At 45.9% G+C, this 16215-nt stretch overlaps 7 protein-coding genes across 8 annotated transcripts; 2 read left to right on the top strand and 5 right to left on the bottom strand.

Annotated features, from left to right (window-relative positions):
* Positions 1–211: 211 nt before the first annotated feature.
* LOC117139405 (transmembrane protein 267) lies at positions 212–1618 on the bottom strand. The gene is made up of 2 exons (XM_033301673.1): positions 1079–1618; positions 212–1019 (listed from the first exon to the last, which is right to left on the bottom strand). The coding sequence occupies exons 1-2, from the start codon at positions 1370–1372 to the stop codon at positions 639–641; spliced, it is 675 nt and encodes a 224-aa protein (XP_033157564.1). The 5' UTR covers positions 1373–1618; the 3' UTR covers positions 212–638.
* A 664-nt stretch (positions 1619–2282) lies between these two features.
* LOC117139988 (aldo-keto reductase family 1 member B1) lies at positions 2283–3774 on the bottom strand. The gene is made up of 6 exons (XM_033302693.1): positions 3663–3774; positions 3376–3543; positions 3131–3303; positions 2867–3011; positions 2611–2808; positions 2283–2547 (listed from the first exon to the last, which is right to left on the bottom strand). The coding sequence occupies exons 1-6, from the start codon at positions 3738–3740 to the stop codon at positions 2347–2349; spliced, it is 963 nt and encodes a 320-aa protein (XP_033158584.1). The 5' UTR covers positions 3741–3774; the 3' UTR covers positions 2283–2346.
* An 831-nt stretch (positions 3775–4605) lies between these two features.
* LOC117141358 (aldo-keto reductase family 1 member B1) lies at positions 4606–6054 on the bottom strand. The gene is made up of 6 exons (XM_033304765.1): positions 5944–6054; positions 5689–5856; positions 5453–5625; positions 5224–5368; positions 4970–5167; positions 4606–4902 (listed from the first exon to the last, which is right to left on the bottom strand). The coding sequence occupies exons 1-6, from the start codon at positions 6016–6018 to the stop codon at positions 4711–4713; spliced, it is 951 nt and encodes a 316-aa protein (XP_033160656.1). The 5' UTR covers positions 6019–6054; the 3' UTR covers positions 4606–4710.
* Positions 6055–6438: 384 nt separating this feature from the next.
* LOC117141388 lies at positions 6439–10693 on the top strand. Of its 2 annotated transcripts, none has more exons than XM_033304802.1 (4): positions 6439–6794; positions 6847–8084; positions 8230–9035; positions 9093–10693. In XM_033304802.1, exons 2-4 carry the CDS (start codon positions 7069–7071, stop codon positions 9584–9586), a joined length of 2316 nt encoding a protein of 771 aa, XP_033160693.1. In that variant the 5' UTR covers positions 6439–6794; positions 6847–7068; the 3' UTR covers positions 9587–10693. The 2 variants fall into 2 exon arrangements, with proteins under 2 accessions (XP_033160693.1, XP_033160694.1); XM_033304803.1 differs by having other exon boundaries at positions 6856–8084.
* A 653-nt stretch (positions 10694–11346) lies between these two features.
* Positions 11347–12044, top strand: LOC117141889 (cold shock protein 2). Its single transcript, XM_033305585.1, has 4 exons — positions 11347–11409; positions 11467–11721; positions 11794–11840; positions 11921–12044. Exons 1-4 carry the CDS (start codon positions 11347–11349, stop codon positions 12042–12044), a joined length of 489 nt encoding a protein of 162 aa, XP_033161476.1.
* Positions 12045–12154: 110 nt separating this feature from the next.
* On the bottom strand, positions 12155–12804 carry LOC117140744. The gene has a single exon (XM_033303826.1). It carries the CDS (start codon positions 12744–12746, stop codon positions 12255–12257), a length of 492 nt encoding a protein of 163 aa, XP_033159717.1. The 5' UTR covers positions 12747–12804; the 3' UTR covers positions 12155–12254.
* Positions 12805–14451: 1647 nt separating this feature from the next.
* On the bottom strand, positions 14452–15857 carry LOC117141549. The gene is made up of 3 exons (XM_033305054.1): positions 15695–15857; positions 15195–15319; positions 14452–14942 (listed from the first exon to the last, which is right to left on the bottom strand). The coding sequence occupies exons 1-3, from the start codon at positions 15777–15779 to the stop codon at positions 14808–14810; spliced, it is 345 nt and encodes a 114-aa protein (XP_033160945.1). The 5' UTR covers positions 15780–15857; the 3' UTR covers positions 14452–14807.
* Positions 15858–16215: the final 358 nt, after the last annotated feature.

The raw sequence follows: 16215 nt of genomic DNA on the forward strand, positions 1-16215 counted from the left end.
GCGAACATTTAAAATTAAATTCGTTTAAAAATAGCCCGAACGAATCGGTAAAATAAGCAGAAAAGTCGATTTATGACGGGATTCCTTCGCAGCCATGCCAGCCATTAGGGCCAATTTGTAAACGGCAACTAATTTGGCCCACAAATAAACAGCGAATAAAATTTAGGTGGGCCAAGTAAGCCAATGGGATTAATTGTGATTGCAAGGCTGATGTTGTAAGGCAATTAGATTGATTTTATTAGTCGATTAGCTTAAAATTCGTATGGCCTACAAGTACAAGAGTCAGAGTTGAAGTTGAAAATCGATTAGATATCGTTGTGCGCTATGCTCGTTACTCTAGTTTGTCTAAGGACTACATATCACATATCCGGATATTATCTGTATTCTAGTTAGATGCTAGTAAAAACCTACACGCTACTTAACAAAGAAAAATCAATTGGACGGGAAGCATAGTTCCCTCAAAAAGGTACTTCTAGTAGAAGATCCGTGTAAAATTGTGTCCTGTTGCGAGGAAGTATCTGGGTTTCTAGGCGATCTCTAAATCTCTAATCTTAAAGCGCTTGAAGCTTGAAAAGCAATTTGCATTTACCATTTGATGATGTTTTGCAATATTATCACAAAGTGTTCCTACACATAGCCTAGACCTGCATGTAGCGATAGTTGGCAGTGGAGCCGCTGCGGTATTGGCCCTCGCTTAGCTTGACGTACTGCCCCAGGAAGTTGAGCACGGTGGCGCTACGGCACACGTTGTGCAGGCAGCCCAGCAGATGGGGCGCCAGGATGGTGGTCAATATGTAGGCCAACTGGGGCATCCTGTCCGTGTGGCCCAGCGGGCACAGCCAGTAGCCCCGCCGCACGGCGTCCCTGGTGTGGTGTGTGATGAAGGCACAGAGTAGGGATCCCAGCATTAGGCTGGTCCGGAAGTAGTTCAAACAGGCGGTGCACATGTAGAACAGCAGCATAACCACTATAATGCTGGAGCAGTGGAGGAAGGGCCTCTTCGACAGATTGGTGGCATCCTGCATGCGAGTTGTGGAATCTTGGTTAGTACGTGTTTCGCCTGGTTACTGCAACTCACCTCCAAATACAGGGAACGCGCCTCCACAAAGTGGTCCAAGTCAATGAACGATGACACAACGAAGCAGGTGAAAATCAATATCCAGCCGAACAACTGCGAGGTGCGCTCGTAGAATTGTGTGGCGAACGTGATTCCCGTGAGTGCTCCAATGGCCGCATGGGTGGCATTGTCGGCCAGGGCCTTCAGCAATGGATGCTGGGTCAGCTCCACGAAGTTGTCCCCCAGAAGACACGTAATGGTCACCAAGGTTGTCAGCACAATTCGCATATAGACCATTGTGTGGCAGTGGGGCATCGATTTCTGGGAGAGTCTGCTCTACTTTTCCGGCTGGCTACGCTCTGTTTTCCGGCAATTGGACGGATTTACTTGCTTCCGCTGGGTGCACTTACTCCTTCTGCTGCTGCTGCTCCACGTAATCTTCGCTGCGGTAATGGCCACGTACTGCTGGCATCTTGTTTACCTGCAATTCGTCGCGTTCCCGGCGATTTGCAAGGATTTTTGTTATGGATGTGCGCACGTAAAAATATCAAAGAATATTTGGAAGAGTAAATAAATACTTATCGATATCTTTCGGCGACCGCTCTATCGATATTTCTTACAGCAAGCAAATATACTGTAAGCAGTTACAAAATACCGCGCGATTGAAATTCAAAATATTCGCTGTAACTTATTTCAATTCATGCTATTTATCATTTCAATATTATTTGAACTGCAGAATAAAAACGGGTTGTAATGATACTTACATTGGTGGATTTTATTTAAAAAATATAATATAATTTCTTATTTTCACAGTTAGCCGGTACAACAATCTATTTCTTATATTTTCTTATCGAGAACTTGACAAACTAGGCGCAACTTGACTTTCATAATGTGATCCGCTACCCTATTTTCTATTATCTGTTCTATTCTGCCTTAAGATAAGGGTACAACTTCGTTTTAAAAACAATCAAAATTAAAAGTTTTCACTTTTGTTAAAAAAGTAGATCAAATTTTCAATTTTCTCATTAAGAAATATATACCTTTTCTAAAAAATAAATGAATAACTGGAACAAAAATATTCCGCGCTGTAAGATTTATGAACCAATCCATATGAATAACAATGGGAAGTACTTGTGATGATAAGACTAAAAAAGACAAATACAAAACACTTACGAATAATACTAACCGATTGTAAATGACGTTAGAAATTTTCTTTTTGCTTTTGGGTATTCCCGTACAAGGGTTATTATTTATTTATTAATCATAATAACTAAAATATATTTGTTGTATTAAAAACAAGCACTATACACGTTAAAGGGATAGTATTTGCTCTTGATGGCTTGTCGAGCATGAGCAACACGCTCTCCATTGTGATACGAGTCCAGAATGGCATGATCCTCAGCATCCAGCTTAAAATCGAAGACATTGAAGTTCTCCTCGATGCGCTTGGGATTGGAGGACTTGGGCAGCGGGATGGTTCCCAGCTCAATCTGAAATTAGAAATCATCATGAGAGATCCGGTTGATCATAAGGCCTAAATCCAAAATCCTTACCACATATCGAATCAGCACTTGGGCAATGGACTTATTGTACTTGTCTGCGATGGCCTGAACCTTGCCATCGTACATGAAGGTGGGCGTCCTCAACTCGGCATTATGCCTGCCCAGGGGACTGAAGGCGGTCACCAGGATTCCATTCTTCTTGCACAGGGCAATCAGTTTCTTTTGATCCAACGCCGGGTGGACCTCAATCTGCAGCAAGAACAATATGAATTGAGAAACTGGCGGAAATTTCGTGTGACTGGGTTACCTGATTGTGGATTGGCTTGATTTTGCAGTTGGCCAACAGGCGCGTCAGCTGCTCCTCGTTGAAATTGGACACTCCGATGCTCTTGGTCAGGCCCAGGTCAACCAACTTCTCCATGGCGCCCCAAGTGTCCAGGTAATCAATGTCTCTGTGGTTTAGAGTAAGTACACGGCATAGTAAGATTACAGATAACGGAAGGCGCATTTCACAATCACTTGTAAGTGCCAATCGATTCGAAATATTTCATATACTATTCATTTCACTCACACAAGTTCCACCTCTCCATTGGCATCTTTGGGAATCAGTTCGTTATCACCGCGATATTTGTAGGAGAAAGGCCAGTGAATCAGATAGAGGTCAACATAATCCAGGCCAATGTTCTTCAAGGTCTTTCGGCAGGCGTACTCCACCCTTTCCGGTTCATGGAAGTTGCACCAGAGCTGCGGAAATATGTATGTGGCCACTCAGGAATTAGTTTATGATGTGGATACCATAGCCCCGTGCCAACTGACCTTGGTGGTGATGAAAATGTCCTCCCGCTTGATGACGCCTTCGTCAATCTTCTTCCGAACTGCCGCACCCACTTCGGCCTCATTTCCGTAGAAGTAGGCGGTGTCTATGTGCCGGTAGCCCACATCAATCGCGTTGAGAACAGCCCGTTCGCAATCGCCTTCCGTCGACTGAAATCACAAGTCATCAATAACGTTAGCGGTTCTTCAAGTGACGTTAACCCGGCGACTGATAAGCGACATTCCTGATCTGTATCGGATCTGCTATGATCAACCACTCAATGTCATACCGCGAAGGTGCCCAGTCCGATTCCCTGGATATGGGTTCCGTCGTTGTGCTTGAAGTAGTACTCCACTTTCCCGGTCATCTTCGCGGTTACAAAGTTGAACACTGAATGCCTGGGTAGCTCGTTGCACCTCTGTTATAAGGTTTTCGAATGGGCCCATAGAACCTTCAAAAGACCTTTTGCATTTGCAGATAAAAAACACAGCCAAGCTGGCAGAGAAACTTGGAAATAGTTTATAGCGAAGCAAGGAGAGTAGATTCTAACTAATATATTAAATGTAATATTTAATGTTTTAATAAGGATAAATCTAACACATAATTTTTATAAATGATCCAAACCAAAACTTCTGTAAAATCCCATTTAGAAATATGTGGGAACACTTTTGAAAAACACTTATCGATAGTTTGATAGTTGAGTGGCGCGCAAAGCTCATTCGGTTAACTTTATCGCTAGTTTTGTTTATTTACTTATTACATGTGGGCTTGTTTATATTCTTTTCCCTTTTATAGCTTTTCATTTTTGCAATCTGCCTTGCAGTTGTGAATAATTGAATTCAGACAAGTGTTGACGAAATTGTATTAGACCAAATGATCTTGATTAAGTGGAATTTTCCATGCCAAGCCTCTTTTAAAAACTAGATGATCGAGCGAAAGCTCTCTCTCAAATCATTAAATGTTCAGCAGGGGTGTCCAAAAAAGGGTATTGTTTTAATAATAAGTATAATCACAAAATGAGTTCGTTTGATTCTTTTCATATGTGACTTGAAATGCTTATTGTATTTTATACCCCTTTAAAAATATTTGCGACACCCTTGACTGCGAATAAGAAACAATTCAGATGATAAGACTAATATAGAAGAATTAGGTACATATAAGCACTACTTAAAAGTAAAAATGAGGCGATATTATGTAATATAAATATAAATAATTTACCATTAAATAAGATCTCAAAAATAATTATTATTGGTGTATATTTTTAAAAAATATATATCTACACAAAATATCAGATTTAACAACCACTTTAATATCAAACATTGCTCCTGCTTTCCAGCTCAAAACTCGATGTTAAATGGATAGTTCTTGCTCTTGATGGCGTGGGTCATCGGAATCAGACGTTCTCCGGTGTTGTAGGAATCCAGAACGGCATGATCCTCAGCATCCAGTTGGAAGTCGAATATCTTGAAGTTCTCCTCGATGCGCTTGGGATTGGAGGACTTTGGCAGTGGAATGGTTCCAATCTCAATCTATTTTGATAAACATACTCTTAATAAAGGATTTTCTTGCTTAAAAAACATATATCGTAATCCCTACCAGATATCGGAGCACCACTTGGGCGGTGGACTTCTTGTACTTGTCTCCAATGGCCTGCACCTTGGCATCATAGATGTAGTTGGGCGTCTTCTCTGCTGGATTGGGTCTTCCCAGGGGACAGTAGGCGGTCACCACAATGTCATTCTTCTTGCACAGAGCAATCAATTTCTTCTGGTTGAGCGCAGGATGACACTCGATCTGGAAAATGGTCTATTAGGAATATGAAACCCAAGGCAAAACCACAATTGACGCACCTGATTGTGGATTGGCTTAATCTTGCAGTTGGCCAGCAAGCGAGTCAACTGTTCCGAGTTGAAATTGGATACACCGATGCTCTTGGTCAGGCCCAGTTCCACGAGCTTCTCCATGGCACGCCAGGTGTCCAGGTAATCGATATCGCTGTAATTTGGTCATTTAGGGTCAAGCAAATACAAACGAAACGCACCCTCATTAGAAAAGTAATTGACTAAATTAAAAACTCACTTGAGTTCCACCTCTCCCTTGGCATCGGTGGGCATCATCTCGTTGTCGCCGCGGTAGACGTAGGAGTAGGGCCAGTGCATCAAATAGAGATCCACGTACTGCAGTCCAAAGTTCTGCAGAGTCTTGCGGCAAGCATACTCCACCCTCTCCGGCTCATGGAAGTGGCACCATAACTGGGAGTAGAGAATTCCATTTCAGGATGATGGGCATTCCATAACTGACTAAACAGAACTCACCTTGGTGGTGATATGGATGTCCTCCCGCTTGATGACGCCCTCGGCAATCTTCCGCTGGACAGCTGCACCCACCTCATTCTCGTTCTCGTAGAAGTAGGCGGTGTCTATGTGCCGGTAGCCCACATCAATCGCATGCAGCGTGGCCCGCTCGCAATCGCCTCCAAGCGACTGAAAGGGCGGATCGTTTTATAATGGGATATGGTCTGTTCCCAACTGATAACCATCGAAGACGTGATCTCCACGGCGTTATCTTACCGTATAGGTGCCCAGTCCGATGGACTGGATTTGGGTGCCGTTGTTGTGCTTCACGTAGGGAATTTTGCTGGACATCTTGACCGTTCCACAGTTGTTCGCTGACTGACCGAACTGAATCGAATCTCGATGGGGCTCTCTCACAAAGTTCTGAAAAAAGCTCTGAGAAGCTCGAAAAGCTGGCCAAAATTGGCGGGAAGATAAGGTCCAACTATGGTATCACTTTTGAAACGGTTTTTCAAATTTGTCAGTACAGAAGATATCTATGTGGTTTATATATATTGCACCGGAATTTCTCTAGTAACTTCCATGACTCCAGGATAAAATGGAATTCCGGCTGAGCACCACACCTTTGAGACCAGAAAAAGCTTTGCCTGGGGTATTCTGAGTGGGGCGCATGAGTGGAGCTGGAGCTTTCTGGGAGGACGGAACACTTTGGAAGCGGCACAACATCTGTTATTCAAAGAGGCACAATGTACCAGACCTTGCCACCGTCGCACAAGTGAAGGAATTTTCAAAGCGCCTGGTGAGTTCCCACCCGAGGAATTTGTGGATGTGTGCTCCGAGCCGAGAAGAAAATCACTCCTTTGAGTGACTCCTAAAAAGTGCTAAATTACTGAAAAATTAGATTAAAGTGCACTGGAAACCCCTAGTTCGTTATAACTCCCAGTCCCCTGAAGGATCGAAGTGAAAGTGCGCTGCCATCTATAAATACTCCTTGGGTAGTGACTAGACCAAGTCACGACAGAGCAACCACTTTCACTTGCTCCTGCGACCAAGTGCGTGTCGTTGCTGGCACATTGGTTTCGCCTTGGTCTGGTCTAGTTTTTCGGATTGCCATGGAGGTGTAGAAGGTGACTGCCGTCGAGCCTTGGTTAGCTGAAAATTATTGTATTGTAATTTCAGTATACGCAGCACGCCGACCACTGCGCATGCCACAAAACCCGGACCCCAGCTCACATCCCCTGCAATCGGGCCAGCAGAAAAGCTGAGGGGCGGAAAAAAGTGGGAGGAACAGCAGGTGACACCTGCAGCAACACCTGCACAAGGGAATCCAAGGATTACACGAAAACCCAAACCAAATCTCGGAGAATCCAAAGAAACTAGAACCTTAAGGCCATATCAATAATGGCGGCTGTGGTACATGGATGCAGCAGTCCGCGACAGCGATCCTGCAATGGCAGCAGCTCTCCAGGTGGTCACCACGGGTCCACGCCCTCGTCCGCCTACCCGACCATGCCCAAGTACTCGAGGACCGCCAGTCAGACACTGTATGCCACCAGTCAGCAGATATTCGGCGGTGGAGGCGGTATGGCGGATGCGAGCTACGCGTACGGAATGTCCTCCTCCGGCGGCCAGCGACCACTATCCGCATCCGCGCTGCCGGAAACGGCGGCGGCCAGCCGGAACTATTGGGGTCACCACAACGCCTTCTATCACACGGGCAGCAGGCATTACAGCAAGAGGAAGTCCGCCGTGGAGCTGCTGGCGGAGTCCAAGCCGTTCTACATTAAATCCGAGGCGGTTTTCGAGCGACTGCAGCAGGCGAGCTATCGCAATGGAGGCGGTAACAACGGAGCTAGTGGGAAAAGAGGTCGTCGGCCGGAGGAATCGCATGGTCACCACTATGACCTGGAGGACAGGCGGTACATGAGCCTCAATCTCAGTCGGCAGCAGCAGGTGCAACAGCAGGTGCAGCAGCAGCAACAACAGCAGCAGCAGCAGCAACAGCAGTACCTGCACAACCACCATCCCCACCCACACCAGCACCACCCGCACTCCCGCCACGCCCAAGGCCAAGGTCAAGGACGAAACGGAGGCGCTGCCGTGAACAACAACCTCCTGCAGCACAAGCTGCGCATGCTGCTGGGCTCGGAGTCGGGCAAGGAGCGCAACGGCGGCACCTTGAGGCGCCACGAGATGAGCGACGGCAGTGCGGAGCTGCTGCCCACGGACTACGGCGAGGAGGAGATGGGCGGTCAGGCGGGCGCCCTGAGGATCCCGCCGCCCCTCTACATGCCCACGTCCCACGGCTTCGGGCGGGATGGCGAGGAACCCCTCGTCCTCACCGAGAACTATCGACCCATTAGCCCGCCCGCCGAGTATGCTGCAAAGTCGGGACAGGCTCACAACGATCGATATAGGTAAGGTTATATGATTTAGTTGAAACCAGTACACGACTTGAAAATCTTTGAAAATTCCATTGACTTATGACTACTAATGCACATTTTAAACAAATGTATCTGTAGTTGAACTGCATTGATTGATACCTCTTTTACCATCTTACAGATACAACTACCAGCGTTCGTACTCGCACTCCCATGAGGTTCCCAACACGGGCGAGGATCGCAGTGCGCCCTATCCCTCCGGCGACTTCAACATCAATAGCCACAAGTCGCTGCCGGATCTGCACACCCAGATAAGCCGACACTCGCCGCACAGCGAGATCCTGAGCTGCTGCAGCCGTGGCAATCGATCGATCAAGTCCGCCGGCGAGTCCTCGATAAACCGGGACTCCGGCGGCAGTTCCGGTCACTACACCCATCGCAGCGAGCCCTGCTACAAGCGGGAGCGACAGCGGGAAGTGGCCGGCAGTGCGGCTCCGGCGAGCGGTACTATCAAGAACTGCTGCACCTTGGTGGCCGCCACTCGCAGGGACAGTGGCTCATCCACACAGCACAGTGCCAACTCCTACTGTGGCTATGTGACGCCCGCCGGGGATTATTCCGGCATGGGTGGTGGCCGGAATACGGAGTGCTTGGATTGCCGCTGCAAACAGGACACCACAATGGGCTCGGATTATCTGCTGAACTTCACGCCCACTCCGGAGGTTCCAGAAGCCTTCCAGGATGACTACACCCCGACGCCGCCATCGCCCAGGCTCAAGACCCAGACGCCACGATACTCGAGCTCCTCCAGCCAGCAGCTGCACACCAGTTCGCAGGGCTACACGAGCATCAATCACTCGCAGAGCTCGCTGGTCCAAAGCCCCGGATCGGCGCCATCCGTGGACGACATCAGTCCACCGCCCATCCAGTTCAAGAGGCAGCGGTGCATCCGCTTCAAGAACAGGAATCGGCTGCCAGTTCAAGGAGGTAGGAATTGAGATTCTCATTTGTGTAAATTATCATTTGTTTATAATCTTCCTGTAGAAATGGGAGGACCACCAGGATCAGGAGGTGGCCTCGTAGCGCCAGGTTCAGGAGGAATGGGCACGGCCAGCGGTGTCCTGGCCGCCTATAAACAGCATAGGGGCAGCGTGGACCACGAGAATGTCTTTTTCCCCAAAGGTTTCTCCTCGGAGGTGTACCACAATAGCTTGGACATGGAAAGGGAGGCTCTGAATGCCAGCATTTCGGAGCTGGAGAAGTTCTTCGATCGCCTGGGACTGAACGACGAGGCCTTCCACGAGATCTACAGCCAACCGAGGAGGCACCACTCGGAGACGGATGACGCCTCCGATGATTCCAGCACTGTTTTCTTCTCGGACGTGAGCACCGTGGACTCGATGCGATTGCCGGACAGCACGGAAACCCAGCCGCAGGCCACTCAGGCGTATAGACCCTCGGAACCGCCGTCGATTGTCGAGCGGAATGCCAGGATCATCAAGTGGCTGTGCAACTGCAAGAAGATGCAGTGCACCTGAGAATCGCCGGGGCAGTGCAGCTGCGGATTCGGATTTGGATTCGGACGCTAAGCGCTCCACTGATTTATGGATTCCACACGACCACCCCGTTTAGCACACGACTGCGAATTGAGCAAAAAGTAATACAAATCACTGATGGGTGGGTGGGTGAATCGGTGGGCCAGCAAGATCGCCATGTGGACGAAAAGTAATCTATCGAACATATAGAATATAATTTCATTTGGCTAACAAACTGATTGCATATCCCCCTAAATGAAATGCAGTACATATGCATGTGACTTCTTATAACTAATAGTCCGATTTTATTTTAACCAATATAACATTTTGTTAATGGCACTTGTTTTCTTTACAATGTTAAGAGCCGCGAGAATCAAAGGATTTAATACAATGTACTCAAAAAAGATTATTATACAAATATTGCTATACTAATAATATATGCAGAAACTATTTCAATTCATTTGTTAAACTTGCAAAAACGAAGCGAAAAGTGTAAACACATTACAAATAGTAAATGGCATAAAAGGGCTATAAATATCACTACAACTTTCCTAACAAATACACACAATTTCTGTTACTTTTTAAATTACATATTGAATTCACAAAAAGGAGATTACTTTTGGCCCCTATGCTTTGCTACACCAAAACAATCACCCACCTGTCCACAAGAACACTGCTCAAAAAGTCAAGTTAAGTCAGTTGAATGTTTCGAACATGATTAGCATGGTTAGCCTCACCTACCTGTACAATGGAACTAGGAATTACGAGCAGGAGTCTCGATTTTGGATGTGAGTTTCTCCTCTTTTAAGCTGCGCCCGTTCTCGCGCAGATCAATTACACCATTGATATTTGTATTGCCAACGGCAATGATATTGTCTTACGTATACTAATCAACTAGCAAGCGATCGTTCATATTACTCTTATACACAGCGGTATTATTAGATGAATTATTGTACAATTAGTTCTCGTAACTTATATATACTTACATATTATACGACTAGTTGCCAAACCAAAAACACAGACAGTACACGAAACCACTAAAAACCACAAATTGAAATTGAAATGAACCTACCTATTTATGTAATTGTACATGGTTTGCATGGCGAATAAATAAAATATTTATGATTATCAAATTAATTGAAATATATATAGAAAATCAATGGAGAAGAAGTTGTTTTATTAATGTTTTTATAAGTTGGTAGCTAAGCGCAAATTATGTGGCTTAACACTCTCAATAATTCACTATGATGCTGGATTTTGAATTAGGCGGTAAGCGAAACGGGCATTCGAGTTGCCAGATCGTGAATAAGCGATGGTGTTGTTAACCGATTCGGCGTTGCCAATCTTTTGAGTGCAACTGTTTAACTTTTTGAAAACTCTAAATAATTTTATTTTTTATTTTAAACACAGGTGCGATACAATTTATTAATATAAGTATTTATATTATTATTATTATTTAAAAGAATCAAAATGAGTAATTTTGGAAATTTTTATATTGATTGCAATGTCTTTTCCGGTTAGTCTACAGTTCTTCATTAAATATTTCAAGTAGCTGAATCTTATGTTTCTTTTTTAAGAAGTGCACCACAGATTTATTGTTGTAATAAACTGTTATTACACATCGTAAATGAAAGTGGACTATCCCATTGATACTGTTGCATGACCCACATATAGAAACACCTGTGGGATCTGGAAGTATATATAAAGCGATTTGAGGCAGTAAGTCATTATCAGTGCGCGACTTTCAAGTGACTGGAGCTGAGATGAGGAAATTAGTTGTATCCCTAGCTGTGCTAGGACTAATATCCCTGGCCTTGGCTCACAATGTAAGCTGGGGCGTTGAAGATCTAGTTTTGGCGATACTTTAGATTGGCATCCTTTAGAATCCCTGGGAGCAGCAGCCCACTCCGATCAAGAAGGTGCCAGTGCCTGTTCCGGTGCCAGTTCCTGTGCCAGTTCCTGTTCCTGTTTATCCCAAAGAAGGAGGTGGCGGAGGTGGAGGAGGAGGTGGCAGTGGCGGTGGCGGAGGAAGCGGCAGTGGTGGAGGTGGCGGCGGCGGAGGAGGAAGCGGAAGTGGGGATGGTGGCGGCGGAGCAATCGGCGGCACTTGCCCGCGTCCTTCTCCCGAAGCTTTACGGGTAAGTGCGGATTAAATAAATCCCTCGGACAGCTTTAAACCGAACTCCCGATCTCTCTGCTCCGCGTTGCAGTGCCTGCGGGAATGGGCCTGTCAGTACGTCATCCGGCTGGATCTGCGGTAAGTGGCAACTTCCGGTTGAGTTCTGCGGGATATTCTCGCTCATATATCTGCTCCTTTTCGTGCAATTGCTTTGACAGCTGCCTGCTCACTTTAAATGGCAACCCATTGCTGGGCAATCTCATTTCCATACCCGGCATCACCGGAGGCGGCAGCAGCAGCGGCGGCGGTGGCATCTTGGGTGGACTCCTGGGTGGCAAATAGAGGACCCCGCTCGTTGGCGAAAATGTGCTCACATTAAACCCAATAAAGTTGCCCCAGCACTGGCAAAAAAAGAATCGAGTTTAATTTAAATTTGAAAATACTTTCCATTCTGCAAATTTTATTGTCACTAAGGATGCGTAAGATTCATGTTTCATAAGAAAAAAATATAACTGAATTAATAGCAACAGGAGTTAAAAAATTCAACGCAGCTTAAATAGGATAAAAGTGTAAGCCGTAGATCCTGCGGACTTCGTGCTGACGAGCTGCCCGCGAGCAGGTGGGGCACCGGGAGCTCTCCCGCAGGACATTGTTGATGCAGTGGCGCCCGAAGAGGTGGCCACAACGCAGGGACACCATGGAATGCCTGCCGTGCGATTCACATTTCAAATCGCAGATGGAGCAGATGTTGATTTGGTACAGGAAGTCCAGTGCCTTGTTGGACGATTTCAACTGGATGTGCATCTGGGCAACGCGCTTCACCACCAGCGTGGAGTACTCATATTTGCCTAGCTCCTCCTCCAAACTCAGTAGAATATCCTCGCGCCTTGAATGGTATAGATTCATCCGTGATGTGACTGATTCCAGTTGGACTAGTCGCTGTTCTGGACTGGCGAAGCTCTCCTCGAGAATCATCTCTTGAATTTCCTTCTCCTGCTTTTGCAGCTCAGCCAGCAAGTCGACAATTTTCGGTAGATGTAACATTGTTCTGAATGACCTTTGACATCTAGACTGGAATTCTAATTGGAAAGGCAACAAGATTGGATAATGTTATATAGATGCTTACTACGATAATCATTAGTTATGTTTACAATTCAAAGTCAAACATATCCCGATCTCCAAGTCTTTCTGGCTGTGTACGAGTGTCATTGGATTGGACGGAATCGAATTGAGAACCGGACTGGAGTGGGACTCGGATTGGAATTGCTGCTCCTGTTAATGGGCAGCCAATAATCCTTAGTATTGGCATCGGTGTAAAAATGGCGATAATCGCCGGCATAACCGTTAACTTGATTATTGTTTAAGTGCCACGCAATTAAGCCGGGCAATTCTCAAATTAGCCCGGATGGCTCGGGCACTGGTGGCTCATTCTCATCTGCCATGTCCTTAGGTCCTGCAATTGAACTCCTGGCCTTTAACTTTAAAGTATTGGCAGTTGGCGAACGGAGGTGCCGAGGAGCCGAGGAGCAGCTTGCGAGAAGCTTGCGCTCTCGAATAAAGTCGCAAATCATTGAAGCATATGCAATTATTCATTTTGAGGTTGAATGCGCTCGAACGCACACAATGATACAAGAACACGGTCCTGGCAGCCAGTGTGTGTGTGCTGGTGTGTGTGCGTTGGTGTATCTGTGTGCGTGTGCAAATACTCGCTTATATGTGATTGTACGCAGAGAAATTTAAATTCAGGAGCTGTTTCTTAAACGAGGATGCTCCATAAAATTCGCTTTTACTACGCATAGTTTTCGTCGCTTTTTTGTGGCATTTCTTCTGGTGGTTTTCCCCTTGGCTTTTCCTTTATACAGCCACTTTTTTTGCTAGCCCTCCTTCTACGCAAAGTATTTTTGCCTTCCTTTTAATGCCCTCTTGATTGCAGCCCGATTTCGTCTGCAGATAAAGCTCCCCCATCCCGCAAAGCGCCGCGAAGGACACTCCATCTTGGTTAATCCATCACTTGCATCGTACAGCTCAATAGTCTGGGACCTTCCAATTTCCTTTGCCCTTTTATAATTAACTTTATGTGTATGTATTTAGTTTTATTGCTCGTTAGACAGCCGGGCTGTGAGACAATGAAACAACAATTTGTGATCGCCCCCAATCAGCCAGAGCCAGGACGGGCCAAAAAATCCTTCAAGACCCATTCTCCCCATGCCCCAAACAAAGCCGAACCGCAACGTGTGTAGGCCATTTTGGAGTTTCACTCGGCCAGCCGTTGCCATTATATTAATTACGAACGTTTGCGCCACACAGCTTCCTGGCCAGGACTGGGTCCTGGTCCTGGTCTTGGGGGTGTCCGGGTATCTGGGTGTCTGGGTGTCCTTCCTCCCATTCGAGGGGTGGCCGCCACTCCCTAATGGGCACAACAAGTAAATCACACTCAAAGCTCCAAGGCGATTCCAGCGACGAGCTTCGAGGACTTCGAAGCCGAAACAGAAACAGAACCCGAAACTGAAACTGAAACCCAAAAGGACCGAATAATTTCCATTGAATGTGTGAAACTTGCACAGCTCTTAACGAGCTCGGGTCCACAGAATTTCAGAAATTCATTTAAGCGCGCCAGACAGGACACACAATTCCTGGGCTGGTTGGTTATGGCGATGATGGTGACGATGGTGCTGCGTCGAATGGGAATGGGATCGTTTAAAGCGACTTAACGTGCCCGGTAATTTTGCAAATTGTACGAATAATTAAGTTGGAGAACACTTTCAAGTTTATTTTAAACAGGGTCAGGACCTTTTTGAACTTGCCAACTCATAACATTGATTTAAAGCAAGAGCTAAGTGGGCTTTCGTTTTGTAAAATATAGAATTTCAAACCCATATTTAATGGCGAAATAGTTGGATACTATTTGATTATAACTCTTTCCGGACTATGCCTAAGAAAAGTAACCAATTTAGTATATTCAGTTAGAACTGGCATTATTTAAATGTGTAAATATACAGCATTTCGCCTGCTGATTTGTCACCAGACCTTGGGGGCTTTCGTTTGATGGACTTAACTCGTAGACTAAATAAGTTTAAGCAGCAGTTTTTGAATTTATTCAATTCCTTAATCCGCCTTTCCTTTGATGGCCTCAAAGCTGGCTATATCCGATACCGTGGAGCTGGACGGAGCGGGAGCGGGAGCATCGGATGTGGTTGGTGGGTTTGTAGTTTCCGCCTGGGGAGATTCGGTGACGAGACTCTGCGGAAAAGCAAAAAAAAGGAGGTAAATCCAAGGGGTTTTTATATAAACTAATCAAACTGAATAAAATATAGTTATATATGACTAGAAACAGCATAGAAATATTTATAAATTTGAAATTAAAGAGAACATTAGAATGTATCTATTTGTGCAGTTAAAACTAACTTCTACAAGTTCATATACATCAGTTGTACATAAGGCAAAAGGACTTATAATAATCCTGAACCAGCAGTAAAGGTCCTTTGGACTCACCTGCGATTCGTCCTCCTTGAAGGCCTCGGCCAGTCCTGGATGGATTTCGCTGAGCGGCTCATCGCCATGTCGAATGTAGACGGGCACATGACCTTTGCGGGGCTCCAGCTCCTGGAAGGGGGCCGCTGTTGGGCGGAGGGAGGAGATGGGGTTTGAGTTTAATTACACGCCATTAAATTATGTTTCGCTTCATTTTTCCATTTGTGTTGCTGTTCGGCTTATCAGCTGGTTAATCTGCGCCGCCTTGGCTATGACATACACCCGGAAGCCTTGAATCACGACAAAGCGTAATTATGACTAACGAGCGGAGAAACAGAGAGCTCTGTGCCCCCAGATCCCCAGTAACTACGCCACTGGCCGGCGGTTCTGGCGCTCGAAAAACCTGTTTTCGTCTCTCATCCCAAAACAATAGCCGCGAATAATATTTCAAGCAGATGTGCCATTAATATTAAGTATTTAGTGCCCGCAAAAGTACATCATATTTCTGGCATGCCACTTACCCTCGGTGAGAAGTGCGAGTACTGCGAGGAACACCAGAGCTCCCAGCAAGATGCTCTTTCCCAGGCTGGCGGATGTCTTGACCATGGCTATATTCTATTGCGAACCTCACGCGATTTGATGGCGGACTGCGATCGACGCGACTCCAGACTCGAGACTCAGGCTAGATCGGCCAACGGCCAAGCTTAAATCCGACTCGACTCCAGCGAACTTTTGCCGGGCCAATTACTCATGGGTAGCAGCATCCGAACAGAGAGAGAAATTATGCCATCGATTTGCACAAATTTACACTTTACTTACTATTAATTAAATATTTTTAAAGCAAGCTGCTTAGTTTAGCTTAAGAAGTTTCTTAAACCATTTTAAAATATCTTGAAAATATGTTGCAGTGTATCTGCTCATTCTACCCTTCCACCTTTCATACCATACCTCAAGCCCCAAAATGCTCCCCTTTTCTCGCAGTGCACGCGGAATGATGATGGCTCCGATGATGGCTGGTAATGAAGCTGTCGGCGAACTTTTC

The sequence above is a fragment of the Drosophila mauritiana genome, chromosome 3L, assembly GCF_004382145.1.
Source record: "Drosophila mauritiana strain mau12 chromosome 3L, ASM438214v1, whole genome shotgun sequence".
In the NCBI taxonomy this organism is placed as follows: Eukaryota; Metazoa; Arthropoda; class Insecta; order Diptera; family Drosophilidae; genus Drosophila; species Drosophila mauritiana.

Coding starts and splice junctions, on each gene's coding strand:
- LOC117141549 (XM_033305054.1), bottom strand. CDS start 15,779: ATGGTCAAGACATCCGCCAGCCTGGGAAAGAGCATCTTGCTGGGAGCT. Junction 15,320..15,694: donor ACTCGCACTTCTCACCGAGG/GTAAGTGGCATG, acceptor TCCGCCCAACAG/CGGCCCCCTTCCAGGAGCTG. Junction 14,943..15,194: donor TCAAGGAGGACGAATCGCAG/GTGAGTCCAAAG, acceptor GCTTTTCCGCAG/AGTCTCGTCACCGAATCTCC.
- LOC117141388 (XM_033304802.1), top strand. CDS start 7,069: ATGGCGGCTGTGGTACATGGATGCAGCAGTCCGCGACAGCGATCCTGC. Junction 8,085..8,229: donor GCTCACAACGATCGATATAG/GTAAGGTTATAT, acceptor ACCATCTTACAG/ATACAACTACCAGCGTTCGT. Junction 9,036..9,092: donor TCGGCTGCCAGTTCAAGGAG/GTAGGAATTGAG, acceptor ATCTTCCTGTAG/AAATGGGAGGACCACCAGGA.
- LOC117141358 (XM_033304765.1), bottom strand. CDS start 6,018: ATGTCCAGCAAAATTCCCTACGTGAAGCACAACAACGGCACCCAAATC. Junction 5,369..5,452: donor AAGGGAGAGGTGGAACTCAA/GTGAGTTTTTAA, acceptor ACCAAATTACAG/CGATATCGATTACCTGGACA. Junction 4,903..4,969: donor AAGTGGTGCTCCGATATCTG/GTAGGGATTACG, acceptor TTATCAAAATAG/ATTGAGATTGGAACCATTCC.
- LOC117139988 (XM_033302693.1), bottom strand. CDS start 3,740: ATGACCGGGAAAGTGGAGTACTACTTCAAGCACAACGACGGAACCCAT. Junction 3,304..3,375: donor ACATTTTCATCACCACCAAG/GTCAGTTGGCAC, acceptor ATATTTCCGCAG/CTCTGGTGCAACTTCCATGA. Junction 3,012..3,130: donor AATGGAGAGGTGGAACTTGT/GTGAGTGAAATG, acceptor TCTAAACCACAG/AGACATTGATTACCTGGACA.
- LOC117139405 (XM_033301673.1), bottom strand. CDS start 1,372: ATGCCCCACTGCCACACAATGGTCTATATGCGAATTGTGCTGACAACC. Junction 1,020..1,078: donor CGCGTTCCCTGTATTTGGAG/GTGAGTTGCAGT, acceptor ACTCGCATGCAG/GATGCCACCAATCTGTCGAA.
- LOC117141889 (XM_033305585.1), top strand. CDS start 11,347: ATGAGGAAATTAGTTGTATCCCTAGCTGTGCTAGGACTAATATCCCTG. Junction 11,722..11,793: donor CTTCTCCCGAAGCTTTACGG/GTAAGTGCGGAT, acceptor TCCGCGTTGCAG/TGCCTGCGGGAATGGGCCTG. Junction 11,841..11,920: donor GTCATCCGGCTGGATCTGCG/GTAAGTGGCAAC, acceptor TTGCTTTGACAG/CTGCCTGCTCACTTTAAATG.
- LOC117140744 (XM_033303826.1), bottom strand. CDS start 12,746: ATGTTACATCTACCGAAAATTGTCGACTTGCTGGCTGAGCTGCAAAAG.